Source organism: Barbus barbus, assembly GCF_936440315.1.
Source record: "Barbus barbus genome assembly, chromosome: 35".
Classification (NCBI taxonomy): domain Eukaryota; kingdom Metazoa; phylum Chordata; class Actinopteri; order Cypriniformes; family Cyprinidae; genus Barbus; species Barbus barbus.
The window spans coordinates 14,445,603-14,463,653 of NC_136763.1; the positions used below are offsets into that span (position 1 = coordinate 14,445,603).

An 18,051-nucleotide genomic window follows, 5' to 3' on the forward strand; every position below is an offset into this window, starting at 1 on the left:
CCTGCATTACTCCTAGTGTTGCTTTTGTCAACGAAAATTATGACTAAATATCGTCGTCAACGAACCTTTATCACGTGACGAAAACGAGACGAAACGCAACGTAAATGCTTGTCATGTGACGATGACTATAATTAAATGTATAATGCAATATTGTTGACGAATAAAAATGAGACTAAATGTGGTTTTCAAAATAAAAACTATGCTAAAATGTCTCTTCATTTTCGTTGACCAAAACAAGATGAAACGAAATGTTATAACGTTATTTAATCTTGTTTAGTCGCGTTATTATTATTATTTTGCAGTATTTCTGTTTCCCGTCTCTCACTTCAGGGGCTGCATTAGGTCGCTCTGCGCAGACGCAGGCGATGTCACTTCCTCAAGCCCCACTCTCGGCATTATTTAGAAGACGACAACAAAGTTAAGTCTGACAGAGAAAGGGACCGATGGTCGGCCAGCCGGGGGTTCGTCTTTGAGAGATGTGTGTGTACTTCTAACATGTTTGGTTGGTAAAATAAATGTTGTAAATTCAAGTCAGAGCATCTTCCGTGTCTGGAATGGATGTATTCTTGAGTCTATAAGGTAACAATATAATAAGATAACCTTGTTTGAAATGGGTTTGGCTAAAAGAAAATGTTGGTTTCGTCTATACTACTAGGTACTTATACTATATTGACTGGGTTAAATAGAATTGTATTACTTGAAAGAGACTAAAATACAATTTTCATTGACTAAAACTAGACGAAAATAGTCATGGATAATTGTGACTAAAATAAGACTAAAATGCTCAGACTTTTAGTTGACTGAAACTTGACTAGACTAAAAAGAATATGAATGTGACTAAAACTAATAAAAACTAAAATGACAGCTTCACACAAAGACTAGACTAAAACTAAAATTAAAACAGGCCGCCAAAAACAACATTAATTACACCATCTATTTCTCTGAGCACCCCCTCACTACACCATGTCTGCAGTAACCCCTTCTAATGTCCTCCCTTATACGAGTGACCCCCGCTGAGATAGATTTTCTAATCAGCTCGTAATCTTGTCCAGTCTAAATACCATCCCCTGCCCTCCTTGTGTCCCTTGAGCCCCTGCTTTCCAGCTCCAACATCTGTATGTTTAACAGGCAAAAGGCAACATCTGGGACGATGATGCCACGAAAGAATGTGAGGTATTTTCCGGTCCCGCTCCTCCAGAAGAACGTAGCTGTCGGTGAGGCCCGACCTGCAAACTGAGGGGCATCTGTGGGGATCTTTTGGAGACCACTGATATACTGCTTATGTTCTTACAGGGTAGAGTTCAGCTCAATGCCTTCCGTTTTACCACTCAAGGGTTCAAAGGCTCCTCTATGTGTGGTATGACAGTGTGCGTCAATTGTTCAGCAAGCCAGCAGGAGGCCCGATGACGAGTTGCCCGGCAATGAATGGAAAGCATGTTTAAGAAACACGCGGTCTGGAATGATAACACGCCATGGTACTGACCGAATTTCTAGCATGCCTGATTTTCTACAAATGGATTGAGTTGATACAAAGAAGCAACTGAAACTCACCACGTCTGGACTCATGACAAATAAGAAGTATGGTGGTTACACTGGTGCCACAGAGGAGCAGTGATGTGTCATGTGCTTAATGGCCTACTCTGCTGATCCAAGATTACACTATAAACCAGTTCTCAACCTTTCCCTCCTAGTGGTTATGGTCAATGCTGGTTTCGTCATTTGAAAGTTTTTAAAACGTTGTTGTCATATGGTGTTACCTCACTTCCTAATGCCTTGAATTTCGTAGTCTAACATTTTAGTCCAGGGTTATCCAATCCTGCACACAGAGGGCCACCTTCCTGCAGAGTTTAGCTCCAACCTGATCCAAAACACCTTTCTGGACGTGTCAGGTAATCTTTAAGAACTTGAATAGCTTGTTTAGGTCTATTTAAATAAACCCTGCATTTATGTCACATTCAAATCCACTTGTATTTGAGTTGAGAAGTTGTAATTACAACGTCAGGTACATTCAAGTTACTTTGGTCGGAGCAAGATGGCGATGTACCTTTTCTACAGATTTTTAACTCTGTCAAAATGATGTATGCAGTGGGTGCTTTTTATAGTTTTATTCAATTTATGAAGGTGCTGTAAAGTAAATTATTGTGCATTCTATCATAATGGTACAATACTATCATATATTGTACATTCAACTTAGCTGGTTTTATTCTAAATGTACATTTATATTTACATTTATTCATTTAGCTGACGCTTTTATCCAAAGCGACTTACAATTGCTATATATGTCAGAGGTCGCACGCCTCTGGAGCAACTAGGGGTTAAGTGTCTTGCTCAGGGACACATTGGTGTCTCACAGTGGATTAGAACCCGGGTCTCTCACACCAAAGGCATGTGTCTTATCCACTGCGCCATCACCACCCATGTATTTTTTAAATGTAATTTAGTATATTTACAGTCAACTACAGAAATCAACAAATTTACTGACACTGAACTGGACACCCTTGTTTGTCGTTTGGTCAATAAATTTAGTCTATTTTAGACTTTCATATACAAGTGTCATAATGTTGCCTGTTCTGCAGTATCCTGTGCCACGATAACTCCCGGCCCATTTGTGAGGAGCTCAGGGTTAGTTGACTAGAGGAAGTGAGTCCGTCTGGTCTGGTGTGTTTGCCTATTCTTCATAAGTGTGTGACGGTAAGGGAATGCAGGCAAGACAAGTTTCATTTCCTCTCCAGTCTGACTAGCTTGACTGATGTCTTCCCAGCATCATGTCTGAACAGAAACCGAAGTCTTGTAAAACACTTCTCACCAGAGTGAAGAATTCCCCTCAACGCCCTCTCTTGTACCTTCTAAGCGAGACTGAATGAATCGGTCACTCTTCACAGTTTACAGCAGATTCCAGTGTTAGTATGTTGCTAAGCTAATGACTCTATGCATGTATTGAAAAAATACAGTAAACATTCTGAAATATTATTACAGTTTAATGTTTTCTATTTTAATGTATTTTAAAATGCAATTTATTCCTGTGATGGCAAAGCTGAATTTCCAGCAGCCATTAGTCCAATCAGAAATAATTTATTTGCTGATTTAGTGCTCAAGAAACATTTCTTAGTATTATCAATACTGATAAATTCTTTGAAGAATAAAAAAGTATAGAAATAGAAAACTTTTGTAACATTATCAACGTCTTCACTGTCACTTTTGATTAATTTAATGCATCCTTGCTGATTATTATTAATTTCTCCTCATGGTACATTCAGGGCTTCTCGTTTTGCTTTGTGAAGTAATATCAATGATCAATTCCCATCATTTTACTCCAACCAAATGTCAAGAATTTCTTCATATTCTTCATCTCTTAAAATTCTTCACATGCCACCATGTCACGTCCCTGGTGTCACCTAGGAATTAGCCCTTCTTGGCTTTGCGGAGAGTTTCTTTGGTGAAAGGCCGGCTCTGTCTGTGATGACCTTGCTGTTAATTGGGCAATTCCTCCACTCATGTGATTTTTCATAGCCTTCCAGAAATGACCCGGAGCTCCCTCGTCTGAATGCCCATTTAGGAACCCTTTCCGTCAGCCAAGGGGCCATGCTAAACTCATCAACGTCCCTTTGTTCATTTCTCTAGAGGAATTGAGTTTCTCCAGGGACTCCATCTTATGTGGTTAAGCATGTGTTTTGCTTCTTTGCATAAGAAAAAGCTAATTAGTATGTTTGGGAAGATGTTTCTCAGGGCTGTCAATGCCTCCGGTTTGTTTTAATTATTCAACAATCGTTAGACTGTTGGTTTCACTTATAGTATTCTTCTTTTTTTACACAATTTGGTATTTGTGAAGATTTAAAGATTTGTTTCGTTAGTATATTCTTGTCTTCTCATGTTCCTTGTATTATGATATGTTCTTCACCATGTGTCAATTAATGGAGGTGTTCCCACCATTTTTTGGCAAACATCTCTGTGGTTTATCATCAGGAACTTGCCTTCTTTGAACCCTTGTTGTGCAAGACCTTTATTTTTTGCTACATGCTCGAACCGGTTTCATTCTTCTCTGTTTCCCAAGTGTTGTGCGATCATTGGCAGCGCACCCATCAAGATCTCATTCCACTCTTTACCTCAGCCGTAGCCTCCAAAACATCCAAATGCAATTATTTCTGCTACACTTCTTAACCGCTGCTCTTTAGATGGGGGGGAAAGCGTGTCTGGGAAAGCTGGTGGAGAGAAACATTATTGGGGAGAGTGGTTTGCACACCTAAGTGTTTTGAACACACTCGACTTATTTACTTACAATTGTAGTTGAATTGTGACTGCTGCCTCTGTACCGCTTGTTTTTATTCAGTAGGTCTGTTCTAATGTGCTCCCTACATATTCAGCTTTTTTTTTTTTTTTATGGCATCGGTCTAACTAAAATAAAAACTTTGAAGTTACTGATACTTGGGTAACAGCTCTATTAATGGTCACAATGGTATTCCAATAGAGTCTGAAGTTAGCATATTGCTAAGCTAAGGACTTAAAGGGTTAGTTCACCCAAAAATGAAAATTCTGTTAATTTAATACTCACCCTCATGTCGTTTCAAACCCGTAAACCCTTTGTTCATCTTCGGAACACCAATTAAGATGTTTTTGATTAAATCTGAGGGCTTTCTAACCCTGCATAGACAGCATCACGACTACCACGTTCAAGGCCCAAAGGTAGTAAAGACTAGGGCTGCAGCGATTCGTCGATGTCATCGATTACGTCGATTAGCATGGGATGTGTCGACAAGTCGCACCTTTAGCCACGCCCATTGCGCGAGCCTGCAGTTATCCCTACTTAAGACTGTTTTTCTGCCATGTTTAACACAAAACAAGACTAGAGCAGAAGGTAAAGTCTAGTATGGCAATCTCACTTCATAGAGTTGCGTTCATAGAGCATTATTATTATACGATAGTCAGAACCGCATATATATAGCCGAACTGATGCATTTACATTGTCAGGATTCACAACCGCATTCAAAGCTGTGCTGAATGAACGGAACAGCATGGGACATTGAGTTGCCTATATAATCATGACGGGTTTAATTCACCCACAGAGATGGAGAAATGATTCGTGGTCATCTTAAGATTCACTGGAGTTGCCGTTAGTGCCGTGGGCGTGTTGCGCGAGCTGAGACTCGTGCACCAGACGCGCTCTCTGCACTCGCTAACAAAGCATTTAAAGTTGTTGTCAGTTGTTTAACTGTGTGTTGGATTGGACAAGCCTCAACTGGGCTCCTATATTAAAAACGGGCTGTCAACAGTGATAAAACTTCCCAGTGTTATGACGCCATTTTTGATTCTGTCGTTCTAGTGTCCTGAATGTGGTTGTGACTTCAGCTGTTCATTCATGCAGATATGCATTCAAGCAGATGTTTTAATCTGCTGAATAAATAAAACATTTCAAGTCTCTCACCTATAAGCAACTGCTGTCAGTCCCAAACAGCAACTGTGAAGAGGAGCGTCTTGCTGCAGCCCACAAGATCCAGGGGGCGTGGTTGGATCCAGATCCAACTCCTCTCACCTTACATATACCTGAACCTAACCATCTCCACCCCCTGATCCCTAAACCCACCCATCTCCACCCCCTGATCCCTAAACCCACCCATCTCCAGCCCTAAACCTACCAATCTCCACCCCCTAGATGTGGATCCAACCACGCCCCCTGGCTCTTGTGGACTGCAGCGAGCCCTACTTGGACTGTGAATGCAGCCATAATGTGCATTTCTATTGATTGTATCACTGCCCTGTAATTCTTACCTTCTTTCCTTCTTTCCTTCTTGTTATTGTTAGCCTTTTTCTTTCTTGCTTTCTTTTCTTCCTTTTTTATTAATTATTTATTTTTATTTTTATTATTTTTTCTTTATTGTTATTTTCTTTCATTTTTATTAATTATTTATTTTTATTTTTATTATTTTTTCTTTGTTATTTTCTTTCATTTTTATTAATTATTTATTGTTGTTATTTATTTATTTTTCTCTCTTTTCTTGTTATTATTTTCTTTCTTTTTTGTGAGAACGTTTGAATAAAATATTAAGATTAATAGCAGAAGTTAGTGTTATTATTTATTGATAGTTTAACTAAAGAATTCATCAACTGATAAGAAAATAATAAATAGATTAACTGAAAAATAATTGATGGATTAGTCGACTAATCGGAAAAATAATCGATAGATTAGTCGACAATAAAAATAATCGTTAGCTGCAGCCCTAGTAAGGACATTGTTAAAATAGTCCATGTGACATCAGTGGTTCAACAGTAATGCTATGAAGCTACAAGAATAGTTTTTGTGCTCAAAGAAGAAAAAACTGCTTAATTCTACAATTTCTTCTTATGTGTCAAGTCTATGCCGTGCGTTCCCAAGAGTACCACAGTAAAGACTGACACGGAAGAGAAGAAATTGTTGAATAAAGTTGTTATTTTTGTTTTCTTTGCGCACAAAAAGTGTTCTTGCTGCTTCATAAAATTAAGGTTGAACCCTTGATGTCACATGGACCAGTTTAATGATGTCCTTACTCCCTTTATGGGCCTTGAACGTGGTAGTTGCATTGCCCTCTGTGTAGAGTCAGAAAGTTCTCAGATTTCATAAAAAATATTATAATTTGTGTTCCGAAGATGAACAAAAGTCTTAGGGGTTTGCAATGACATGAGGGTGAGTAATGACAGAATTAAAATTTTTGGATGAACTATCCCTTTAACACAAGAGTCAGCATTTGTTTTGTAACACTTTACTTGTAGAAAACATTTGAAATGTTGAATAAAGAATAAGGAACATGTGCCTGATATTTATTAAATATTTTTCTTGCATATTTGCAAATGAGTAAAAAAGAACACTTTCATTTGCAAAAATTAGTAATGCTTGACGATTCTTATAAGCTAACTATATGAATCTCTGTTGCTTTCCTTTATCATCTGTAGAAATACCTTGATGTTTGATGACGACAGTATATTTATATTTTTATTCTGATCCCATCATCAAAAGAGTTACATGGACAAAGATGAACTGACAGATGTTGAGCAGGAGAACAGGCTGTGATGTACTTCCACCGAGCCCCCCCGCTGAGCTCTGAATGCTGGCTGATTTCCCCTCGCTTTGAACTCGTTGGGAGGAGTGTCTGTCTGAAGTCTTGTCGGCAGGCGAAGCCAGAGGGAATGTCCTGTACAGAGAGACAGGATCCCCGTCGAGTGATATGATTAATCCAACGTGCTCTTCAACATGGAGGACTGGTGTCAGACAAGTGTTAATACACATCCGTACATCACTTGAGGTTTATTAGACTCCGACTACTTCAGGACATCAGCAGTGCTTGTTTTCAGCCCAGAATATGTTTTTTAATATATTTTTTTTTAATATGCTAAAATGGGTTCAGATGATGCTGATATCCTGCTATGATTTGTGCATAAAGTGGGTCTGATTTTTGCAAAAGTAGCTAGGTGTATACTACCATGATTTTGGACGTGTGCTTTGGAAATAACATGTTTTTTGTCATGTGCCTAGAAATAGCACGGTTTTTGGGCATGCGCTTTTAAAATAATTTGGATATAATTTTGGATAAAAACTATTTTTGCAAGTTAAAATAAAAGTCTTTTATTTTTAAATATTTTAAAATCAAATTTTTTCTTAGATGCAAAGCTGAATGTTCTGCAGCCATTCAGTAATCAAGTGCTCAAAAACAATTATTATTTTCAATATTGAAAACAGTGCTGCTTTAATAGTGCTTTTTATTATTTAAAAAATCATTTAAATTAGAAATGTTTTATAACATTTTAAAGGTATTTTCCGTCTCTTTTGATGAGTTTAATACGTCCCTGCTTAATTAGTTTCTTACAAACTTTAGTGTATGTCATTTATATCTGTTTAATCCACCCTGTGGAAGTGTTTTTTATTAGTTGCAGTGTTTCTAAAATGAGGTAGGAAATGGATTTTACCTCAACAGGTCACAAGTTTTTTACACATTTGCAAACCACTGATGGATGAGGTTGCTGGTTGTTTGGGTAGATGTGATGAACATTTTATTTCTCACAGATGTTTTGCACTCCAGTTAACAGCAGGACCAAGGTCGTGTGTTAGCTGTTCCTCTGTAAACAGACGGTCTGTAAAACATTAACAGACAGCCGAATGCTTTCTGCAGGCTCTTTAGATCCAGTTCGTCCTGATTCTACCCTCTCTGAGGACATTTCAGACTGTCTGGTCTGAAGAAACATCAGGTTCTGCCCCACCCGTTCAGAGGCATTTTAGCAGCAGGGAATGGGTCCCACCTCATGGGTTTCTACGGGACCCTCTATCAGCTGTCTCCTTTGGCATGCTGAGGCCATCCCTCCAGCATACGCCCAGAGTAACGCAGGGCTTAACAAAATTCCTTTTTGGCGTGACATCCATTGCTCTGTAATCCATGAGTGAACTTCACATATAGGGCAACAGGTTTATCAGGACGGATCTATACACGTGTACCCTTCTTAACCATACCAGGACTGCATGAGTTTAGAGTAACCTTTAACATCCTGGGCACATTCCCTATCAAAGCAGGAGTCCAGAGGGTTTTTTGAGCTGATTTATCTGTATTGACGACGTGTGTGTCTCAAGGGCTGTTCACAGTGATTTGTAGCGACAAAGTGATCTGAACTCATTAGTTTTCAAATACAGCTGGCTGTTTGAATTAGGGCTGAACGATTTTGGAAAATAATCTAATTGCGAATTTTTGTTGTTGTTTGTTTGTTTTTTACCAATATTGCTATTGCGATTTTAATATGCAATTATTTTTTTAAATCTCTTTATGTTCTGTATTATTCAACAAATACAAGCAATAAATCATTGTATTGTATGACCAACACAATATTAGATAGATTAAACATAAAAGTTATTTTCTGTAGGCCAGGCCTATATGTTACGATGAAATTAGGTGATGCATGAATTGATATGAATGATATTTTTATTTAACAACTATAATCATAGTAGTATATTGACTGATTTGTTGAACTTCCAGCCTTGTAAGCATGTAGACTAATAATTATTATGACAACATAAAGCACTGACAAGTAAGCCTGGTGTAAACATTAATATAAATTCTTCATCTAAATTCTACATAATTTCGTTGTATAAGCATATGCAATGACAATAATAAAGATCAAAAGTGTGATGTAACAAATCACACAAACTAGTAGTAGATTGCAGAAATATAAAAACAAATCTGTTGCTTTACCACACTATTTAGGTAATTCAAAGTCAATGTAATAAACATATGTAAACATGTGGATTGCACCTTTTAAACACTGTCTGTTAACTTTGGACAGACTTTAAATAAATAAATTATTAAGAATATATATATTACCTCATTATACTCTTAAGGTCGAAGTCTTCAGTAATGAAATGCGCTGTAACTGTTACTCCGCGTGTAGCTTGCCAGGGTTGCCAGGTTTTCACAACAAATCCCACCCAATTGCTACTCAAAACTAGCCCGAAACTAGCCCAATCGTCTAGTGGGGGTCCACCGGTTAAAAATTGCATTCCGGGGGTTAAAATACACATTTTTTGGAGGGGTTCCCATGGTAAGATTCGCACTCCAGAGGCTAAATATCACATTTGTAGCGTGGTAGAAGACAAGTTAGGTATGCAGGAGCTAAACCATTTAGGGCCTTATAGGCAAGTAATAATATTTAGTAAATGATACGGAACTTAATAGGTAGCCAGTGCAGAGACTGTAAAATTGGGGTAATATGATCATATTTTCTTGACCTGGTAAGAACTCTAGCCGCTGCATTTTGGACTATCTGTAGCTTGTTTACTGAAGATGCAGGACAACCACCTAGCAGTGCATTACAATAGTCCAGTCTAGAGGTCATGAATGCATGAACTAGCTTTTCTGCATCAGAAACAGGTAGCATGTTTCGAAGCTTGGCAAAGTTTCTAAGATGGAAGAATGCTGTTTTTGTAACATGGGAAATAGGATTTTCAAAGGACAAGTTGATGTCTAATATAACACCCAGATTTTTGACTTTAGAGGACGTAACAGTACATCCGTCTAGTTGTAAATTGTAATCCAAGACATTCTGTGTACTGTTTTTTGGTCCAATAAGTAATATCTCTGTCTTATCTGAATTTAATAGGAGGAAGTTATTGGTCATCCAATCTTTTACATTTTTACACAATCTATTACTATAACTACTGCAAATGTATTTTTGTAGAATGTATTTTTTTTAAAAAGCTGCTTCTAACTGATTCTTCTGCTCTCCTGTATGATAAATGATAATAAATGTGTTTTTTCTTTACTCTTCTCTGCAGGAAAGAGCAAAATGTCCTGTCTCCAGTCAACTGCTGGAACCTTCTCTTGGCTCAGGTGAAGAGAGAGAGTCGAGACCACGCCACTCTCAGCGATCTCTACCTCAACAACATCATCCCACGCTTCGCCCAGGTCAGCGAGGACTCAGGACGCCTCTTCAAAAAGGTGACATTCGTCTTTGCATACCAGTCGATTTCTCTAGTAAAGCCTCTGTAGTGGTCATTGAGCTTGAGACCTCATTTTTTATTTGCCTCTCAGTTCAACTGATCATCTTTCTCTCCTCACTGACATACCAGTTTTGACCTAATTTGACTATTTTGGCTAGATTATTATTGTAATTATTTAATTTTATGTCTAATATATATAATTTGTCAATATTTAATTAAGGATAGTAAAATGTATTTGTTAGCAGTTTGGTTCATAGCATATCTTCTGTGGGGTCTTATGCATGCTTATGCTCATTAAAGTTGATAGTGTTATGATTAGAATCTAAAATCTCAAGCAAAAAATCTGTATCCTTTCATATTTGCTCAGACGGAGCTGATAGATGCAAGAGAGCATCCAGCCATTGGTGTCTCATTCCTCTTGGTTTGTCTAGACTGGTTAGACAGGCAGGAATTCAGGTCGATCACTATCTAGACCCAGAGCTGTGAAAGAGATGCTTTCGTATCAACACTTTTCCAGTGTCCACTGGTTATCCAGGTGAATCCGGTTCAGTCTGCTCTGTTTAAGGTCAAATCCAGCTTTACTTATTCAGAGGATGAAGGAACCTCCAAAAATGAAAAAGTTTATAATCATTTACTCACCTTCTTGTTGTTCCAAACCTGTATAAATTGCTGTCTTCCTTTGAACATAAAAGAAGGTATTTTGAAGAATGTGTTTGCCCAAGCAGTTGTTGGTCCCCACTGACTTCCATAGTATGGAAATTTACCCTTTGGTTGATGATGAGAGAATTTAAATTTTTGGGTGAACTGCAATTTAAAAGTCTCCCATCAACCCATCAGTTGAACAGGGTTTTTATTTACTTTTTGATGTTTATTTGATAAGACCTCTTGTGATATAGTCAGAGGTCTCAACTATGCATAATTTAAGGTTTATTGAAATTTTGTATACTAAACTTTTCTAAAAATTCCAAATTAAGAGGGAGAAATTTTCCTCTGCATATCTAGAGGCAAAAGTCTCTCAGACCCCAATCAGCACTTCTTTCTCTCCCACTGTCTCTCTGTCTGTTCCTTGGTTCCTATGAGAGAGAGAGAGAGAGAGAGAGAGATGAGCCTTCCTATCAACGTTCTCCTCAACTCTTTCTGTCTCTCTCTCTTCTATAGTTTAGCTCATCTGGCCCTCCGTGCTGCAGGAATAACAGTCCTTTAATTGAACACTCCCGGCCGGCCTCTCTCTAGAGGCTTCCTAGGAATCACTGAAGTCTGTGCGATTGGTCTTACCCCATGTCTCAGTGCCGCACACCTCCCACCTGTCTTAAAGGCGCTATGACATGATGGAGAAATTCTGCACTCTAAATGCAAATACAGTCAAGGGAGCTGTGTCCGGAGGAGGGTTACGACTTTACTGAACCGTAAGCGTAGACACACAATAAAGGAAAACACTCTTAAAAGCGGAGAAAGAGAAGTTTTGGCAGTGAAATTTTGGATGAATCCTGTTCCCCTTAATCAGTGCATGATGAGAAATGTAGCACAATTTAATTTGACCACTTTTAGCTTCTAATATAATGTGATATGTAATTAATTAATTTACATTTAAACATTTTCATGAGCAAGAATAAAAAGTTTGTTAAAGCAGTTTTCTACATTTATCTAATGTAGCAGCAAGTAGTAGAGAGACGCAAAGTTTTTGGAATAAAGTATCTTGAAAAAAAACCCCAGTAATATTTAAAAATATTATTACAATTAAAAATGACTGTTTTCTATTTGAATATATTTTTAAAAGTATTTTATGCCATCATCTAACTCACTTAAAGATAATCTTTAAAAACTCTAATCTTCACTGTATAATGTTATGTGTAAATTCAGCTGTACAGTTTAAAACAATTTTTTTTTTTTTAAAGGTGAAGGATTTTAAAGGATCAATTCAACCACATGCTCTTGTTGATTGGGGGAATTAGTAGGAGAGGCGCAAGAACAATCGCAGATATGAACAATCCTTTGACTTGTGACTGATGGGTGCCAATAAACCAATCCCCTCACACACACCCCCAAAGTGATGATGCTTTGACAGATTGGTGTAGAACCAAAACCAATCTCCTGCCAAGCTCACAGACAAACGTGTGATCTTTTTCATTTAACAAGTGCATCTCACCATTACGGCTCATAAATCCATGTCCTCCCGTCCCAGTGCCTCTCCCCTGTTATCCAATAGATTTATAGTGGCCTTCATGGAAAATCAATAGTTTACTCCAATTTTTGGACAGACCCCACTACACGTGTCTCCCCCAGCAGGTCTGTAAGCACAAATGAATTTACAGAAGTCAGCTGGGTAGACCATATGCTTCTGAACTATCTCCCACTCCTTCAGTTTAACACTCACACATGACAGGAAAATGTAATGGAACAACATTCTCATAAATAAAGTATTTGGATGATTGTTTGGAGGTATTTTTAGGCCTTTCCACTGGAGAAATCTACTAGTCTGAGGTTGCTTACAATGATGTTATTGCACCAGCCGTTTATAGCTTGTGTGGTTGTTTTGGGGTTTATGGATCCCTGGAACAAGAGCTCATATGTCTGTGTGTTTTCCTCATGAGATTATGGTTGCTAATTATGTGTGTTTGGGACTAAATTAAGAAAAGATTAACAAAAGCTTTCTTCAGTCTCCACTGACAAATAGATTAACTTTCTAGTACTAATGCACTTCAATATTAGTAAATTATCCTAAACTTTTACACAAAATGTTCCCTACTGCAAGGCCTCCATGCACATACCAAAAATAAACCAAATATATAATTTGCTTTCATTTTATGCCTTATTTCAATAAAAAGTGTTTTTTGATGGCATCTTTTACTCTTTAATACAATAAAGGCTCATTATGTCGGCGCCGATAGCCTCATGGTTAGTGCATCGACATGTAACGCAACGGCACTCACAGCGACCCGAATTCGATTCCTGCCCCGAGGCCCTTTGCTGATCCCGCTCCCTTTCTCCACTCCAATACTGTCCTGTCATCTCTCCACTGTCCTCTTAAAATAAAGGCACAAAAGCTCATAAATTTAACTAAAAACAAAAAAAAAAAAAGTAAATAAAGGCTCATTATAGTAATTAGGCTTCAGTCAAGTGGATGGAACTTCAACATTGTACAGCAGTGTTTTTATATTTATGTAATAACAACTAGATTGTTATTTTATTTGTATGAAATATATTTAATTAAATCGATAGATTCTAAGATTCTTTTGTTTGTTTATATACACAGATATATTTGTTTTTGACTGCAGCCAGTGAAGACAATAGAAATAGAAAGGCATCTTGTCTTGGCATTGCTTTATTTGTCTTTAACATTTGTCTTGAACTTTTCTTTTTTTGTTGTATTTTAGTGCCAAGTTATGAGCTCAATCATCTTGACAAAATTCATGAGACATGTTTAGAGAGGTGAGGTGAGCATCACCAGACAGGCAGTTCATCCTCTGCTCTAAATATGGGTGTTCTTGTGCATTCTCACATATTACTCAGTCCACTGCCTCCAAATAAAACCCATCAGAGCTCCATTATGAATGACTTCCCAAAGGGGATCTCCTATGGGACGCCTCTCCACAGCCTACTCTTCCATCTCAGCTTTCAAAGGGTTAAAATGAACTCCAGTTTTTCCATCCTGGATGGAACATGAAGGGAACTGTGTGACTTGACCATCACTGTTTGTGAAGACTGACAGATTGACTGTTTTGTGAACACTCTCTATTTCACTCTTTCACCCTTAACTTTCCTTCTGTCTTTTATGCCCATGCACACACTTAATCTCCTTTTAGCTTCATAGTTATTTTCTCTTCCATCATTTCAATCACTTCTCATCGTCAAGAACTCAAGCTAATTGACATCTATCCAAAAACAACCATAAAAGCTTCGTTCAGACCTGCAGAAACGGGAAAACCCACAAAAATGTCAATGTGGGGAATAGGGAAGGAGTAACTGAGTCAAAGCCCTCAGTGAATGCTAGACATCATCTTGGCCGGCTCCCAAGTTATCAGCCAACAGCGATTGAAGTTTGGACTTGAATTCACAAGCACTTCATTTTCATGTCATGCTGTGCCTTCGTTTCCGAACTTCCTCTTACAAGACCCAGCATCCACCAGAACAGTAAACCACCGTTTCCATTTCACACAGAGTTTATAAGAACTTTTTATTCCACAGTCTCTAAGAGGAAGTCTTATCAAAATCACAAGAAATGGTTTCAGTTCAGCTGCACACTTTTTGACATTCATTGTAATTGATTTACACTGAACTGAAATTCAATACTTTTGCATTGTCTGTACACTTCAGCTTTGATAACGGCTCAAACAGAAGTATAGCCTTTAGACAAGTGCACAAGCGGAACTGCTGTAACTGAAAGTAGCGATGCTAGTGACTTAAAGGGATAGTTCTCTCAATTTTTGGGTAGAACTTTTCCTTTAAAATCATAAATAAATTGTTTCCCATTTTATTTCCATAATATGATGTTTTTACAACTGAAACAGAATATATAAGCAGAAAATTAGGCTTTGGCCATTGTGCGCCATTTGAAAACTCTTTGTACGGCCCCGTTTTTAACGTGCCCAATTGCCTGAAAGGTTAATCCGGTGCAGTGTTCCAGTATAATGTGACTGTTTGGGTGAGATCGTATTAAACTAGATGTGTTTGAGTTAGCTGGTGATGACCTCCATTTCTGAAAGGGCAGAAAACATCTCATCGGTCTAACAGTGACCGCTTCAGTGCTCACAGCCAAAACGGATTATCAGTTGTAATAGAGAACAGGAAACTACTGTTCATCATGATCTACACCATCACTGTCTTATACTCATGTGTTTTTTTTTCTTACAGAGTAAAGAAGTGGGCCTCCAGCTGCAGGAGGATTTGATGAAGGTCCTCAACGAGTTGTACACGGTAAGATGCAAACACAGCATAGTCGAGCATAACTTTGTTTTCAGCACTAAATCTGAGGCTATCATCTTTATTAAGTTTTTTCTGTTTCATTATCTGTTTGTAGGGATGTAACGATTCACTCAACTCACGATTCGATTCACTTTTTTTTAACAAAATGAGATTTAAAACATTATAAATTAAATGTGTCCTTTTATTATTACTTGGATAAAATGCTGCACATTTCTTTGAGAAATTGAAATATTACACTATAAAATAATATATTAATATACTTGGATATTTTTGCTCTTTTGTTGGGTTTGATTGTTTCTATTGTCCTCATTTGTTGCTTTGGATAAAAGCATCTGCTAAATAACAAACTGTAAATATTTACAAAATATTAAACATTTGTAAACAAAGCACCGCTGCACTTATGAACTTCAATATGCATTATACAGAGGCAAGATGAAAAGAAAATATACCATCTAAACTTTTCTAAAGACAGTAAGTTCCCCTCAGACATACATTCATATAAACTCCTACCCTTAATTGAATCACGATTTGTTTAGCATCTCAACCGATTTGAATCGTCACATATTTTAATCGATTTTCAACCGGCTCGCGGTTAATCGTTACATGCCTATCTGTTTGTCACTTTCAGTTTTCAAATGGAGTGCATGAATCCTCAGTTTCTTTCTCTTTGGTTCCTCTGCGTCAGCCTTCTGCAGTGATGAGGCATTGAGTGTCTGCGTCAGTCGAGTGGTTATTTTGGTCTCTTGTGGTTGTAGTCCAGTCAGTATTTTTGAGGCGTGGGGTTGGCTGTAGTTACATTTTCATCTTGTTGAAAATATTTTGAGAGCTTTTAGTCACTGTGTGCCCCCCTGTGTGGTGTTGTGTTACAGCGTATGTGCGAATCGTAGTTTCCAAACGGCCTAGAAGGAACCGTTTAATGCTTATGTGCCTTGAAATGGGTTTGTGTGTATGTGAACAAAACAATGTCTTACCAGGCAGTCCTTGTAATTTCTTAGTAAGACAGGGGGTATGAACAAGTAGCAAATGATGGTAATTATAGTCGTCAGTCAGGAATGAATCTATTCTGCTGGCATGCAGACTGACTGCTTGTAGCCTACCTCAGACTCTAAAGCAGATATATTGCTTTTGCAGTGGCACAGAGGAACACTATGGAGAATAAGAGCTCTCCAAATGGTGATGATGCTAGGGTTGCAAAGGGGTGGAAAATTTCCGGTAAATTTCCAGAAACTTTCCAAAAATCTCGGAAAGTTTCCAAAATTCTCGGTAAGTTTCCAGAATTTCTGAAAAGTTTCCGAAATTTACTGGAAATTTTCCAACTTTTTGCAACCCTAGATGATGCTCTCAGGAACAGCAGCAGTTGTGGGTCAGAGGTGCAGAATTAAGTTTAACTCGTTACTTACTGCAGTCATAGAAGATTTTCTCATATTCCAGCTATGCTGTGTTTTATAGTCTTCCTCAAGCATCAATCACTTTGTATATTCTGTCCTAATTATTTCCCACAGAATATGCTATTTTTGAAATGGACAATTATGAACAAGCTACATTTCCACGAATGAGATCAGGACACTTTTCATGAACAGGGTACGAATTAGAACCTGAAAATCTTTATGAAAATAAATACTTTTTAATTTGTCAATAAATCATCGTTAAATGCAGTGTTACATATATATTACTATAGTGTTTATTTAAGGGGTCATATGATGTGATTTCAAGTTTTCCTTTCATAGATAAGATCCCTGAAGTTGTAAAGACTAAAGTCTCAAAACCAAAGAGATATTCTTTATAAAAGTTAATTCAAACACGCCCCCACATGTCTACGTCACGATGTGGGGAGATTTTCATAACACCGCCCAAATGTTTACGCAAAGAAAGGGGGCGTAATTTTTATTCTTGCGGTAGTATTGTTGCTGGCGCCATGTCCTGGAGACGCTGTGAAAGCGAAACTACTTTGTTTGGGCTTCCAAAAGAGGACACAACTAGAAATCAGTGGTTAAGTTGTATTTACAACACTGTTCCAGAGCAGTACAACGCAAATATTTGAGTGTGTGCAGCGCAATTTACGGAGGACTATTTCCTGAACCTGGCAGGAGAGTAGCTTACAATGCTGGCTTGCACAAAGGCTGTTTCTATAAAGTGGGGCAATTCCAACCTTGCAAGGACAGTCTGACGCTTCTGACTCACAGCCTGTAAGTACGTTTCTGCTACTGACGATTCAAACATGAGTTTTGAGCAGTGTAGAGTAGTGCTTGTTGTTTGTCGTTTCTACGATCACAAAAGCAGACATGGCAATGTTTACGCGGCGCAATGAAAAGTGAAAAGACAATTTAAGTCATTATAATCAGTAATTATGTCCCCACTGGATGCAACAAATGCCTCGTTTGTAATGGGTTTTATTGTTTTAGTCATCATTACGGTGAGGGGTATAACATTTCTGTCTCACGCTTGAGGTATTCGGCAAATCACAACGCACTGGATAGCTGGGTAATCAGAGCATGAATTCTCAGAACGATGAGATTCGTAAAAATGTACACGTTTCAGAAAGGTGGAGTATAGAGGAGCAACAATAATGTACAGTATGTGGCAAATAATGTTTTTTTTTTTTTTACTTTGAACCACATAAACACACTGCATTACACCAAATACACAAAATATTGTTCTTTTTAGCAATGTCATATGACCCC

At 37.9% G+C, this 18,051-nt stretch overlaps 1 protein-coding gene across 4 annotated transcripts in view; it reads left to right on the forward strand.

Annotated features, from left to right (window-relative positions):
- The window catches only part of LOC306855030 (SLIT-ROBO Rho GTPase-activating protein 2), a 112,741-nt gene that overhangs the window by 56,424 nt on the left and 38,266 nt on the right, over window positions 1–18,051 (forward strand). For all 4 annotated transcript variants that reach the window (XM_079393415.1, XM_079393413.1, XM_079393414.1 and 1 more), the window contains 2 exons: window positions 10,283–10,445; window positions 15,299–15,361. In XM_079393415.1, the coding sequence (XP_079249541.1) occupies window positions 10,283–10,445; window positions 15,299–15,361 (226 nt within the window). The remainder of the gene's footprint in view (window positions 1–10,282; window positions 10,446–15,298; window positions 15,362–18,051) is intronic.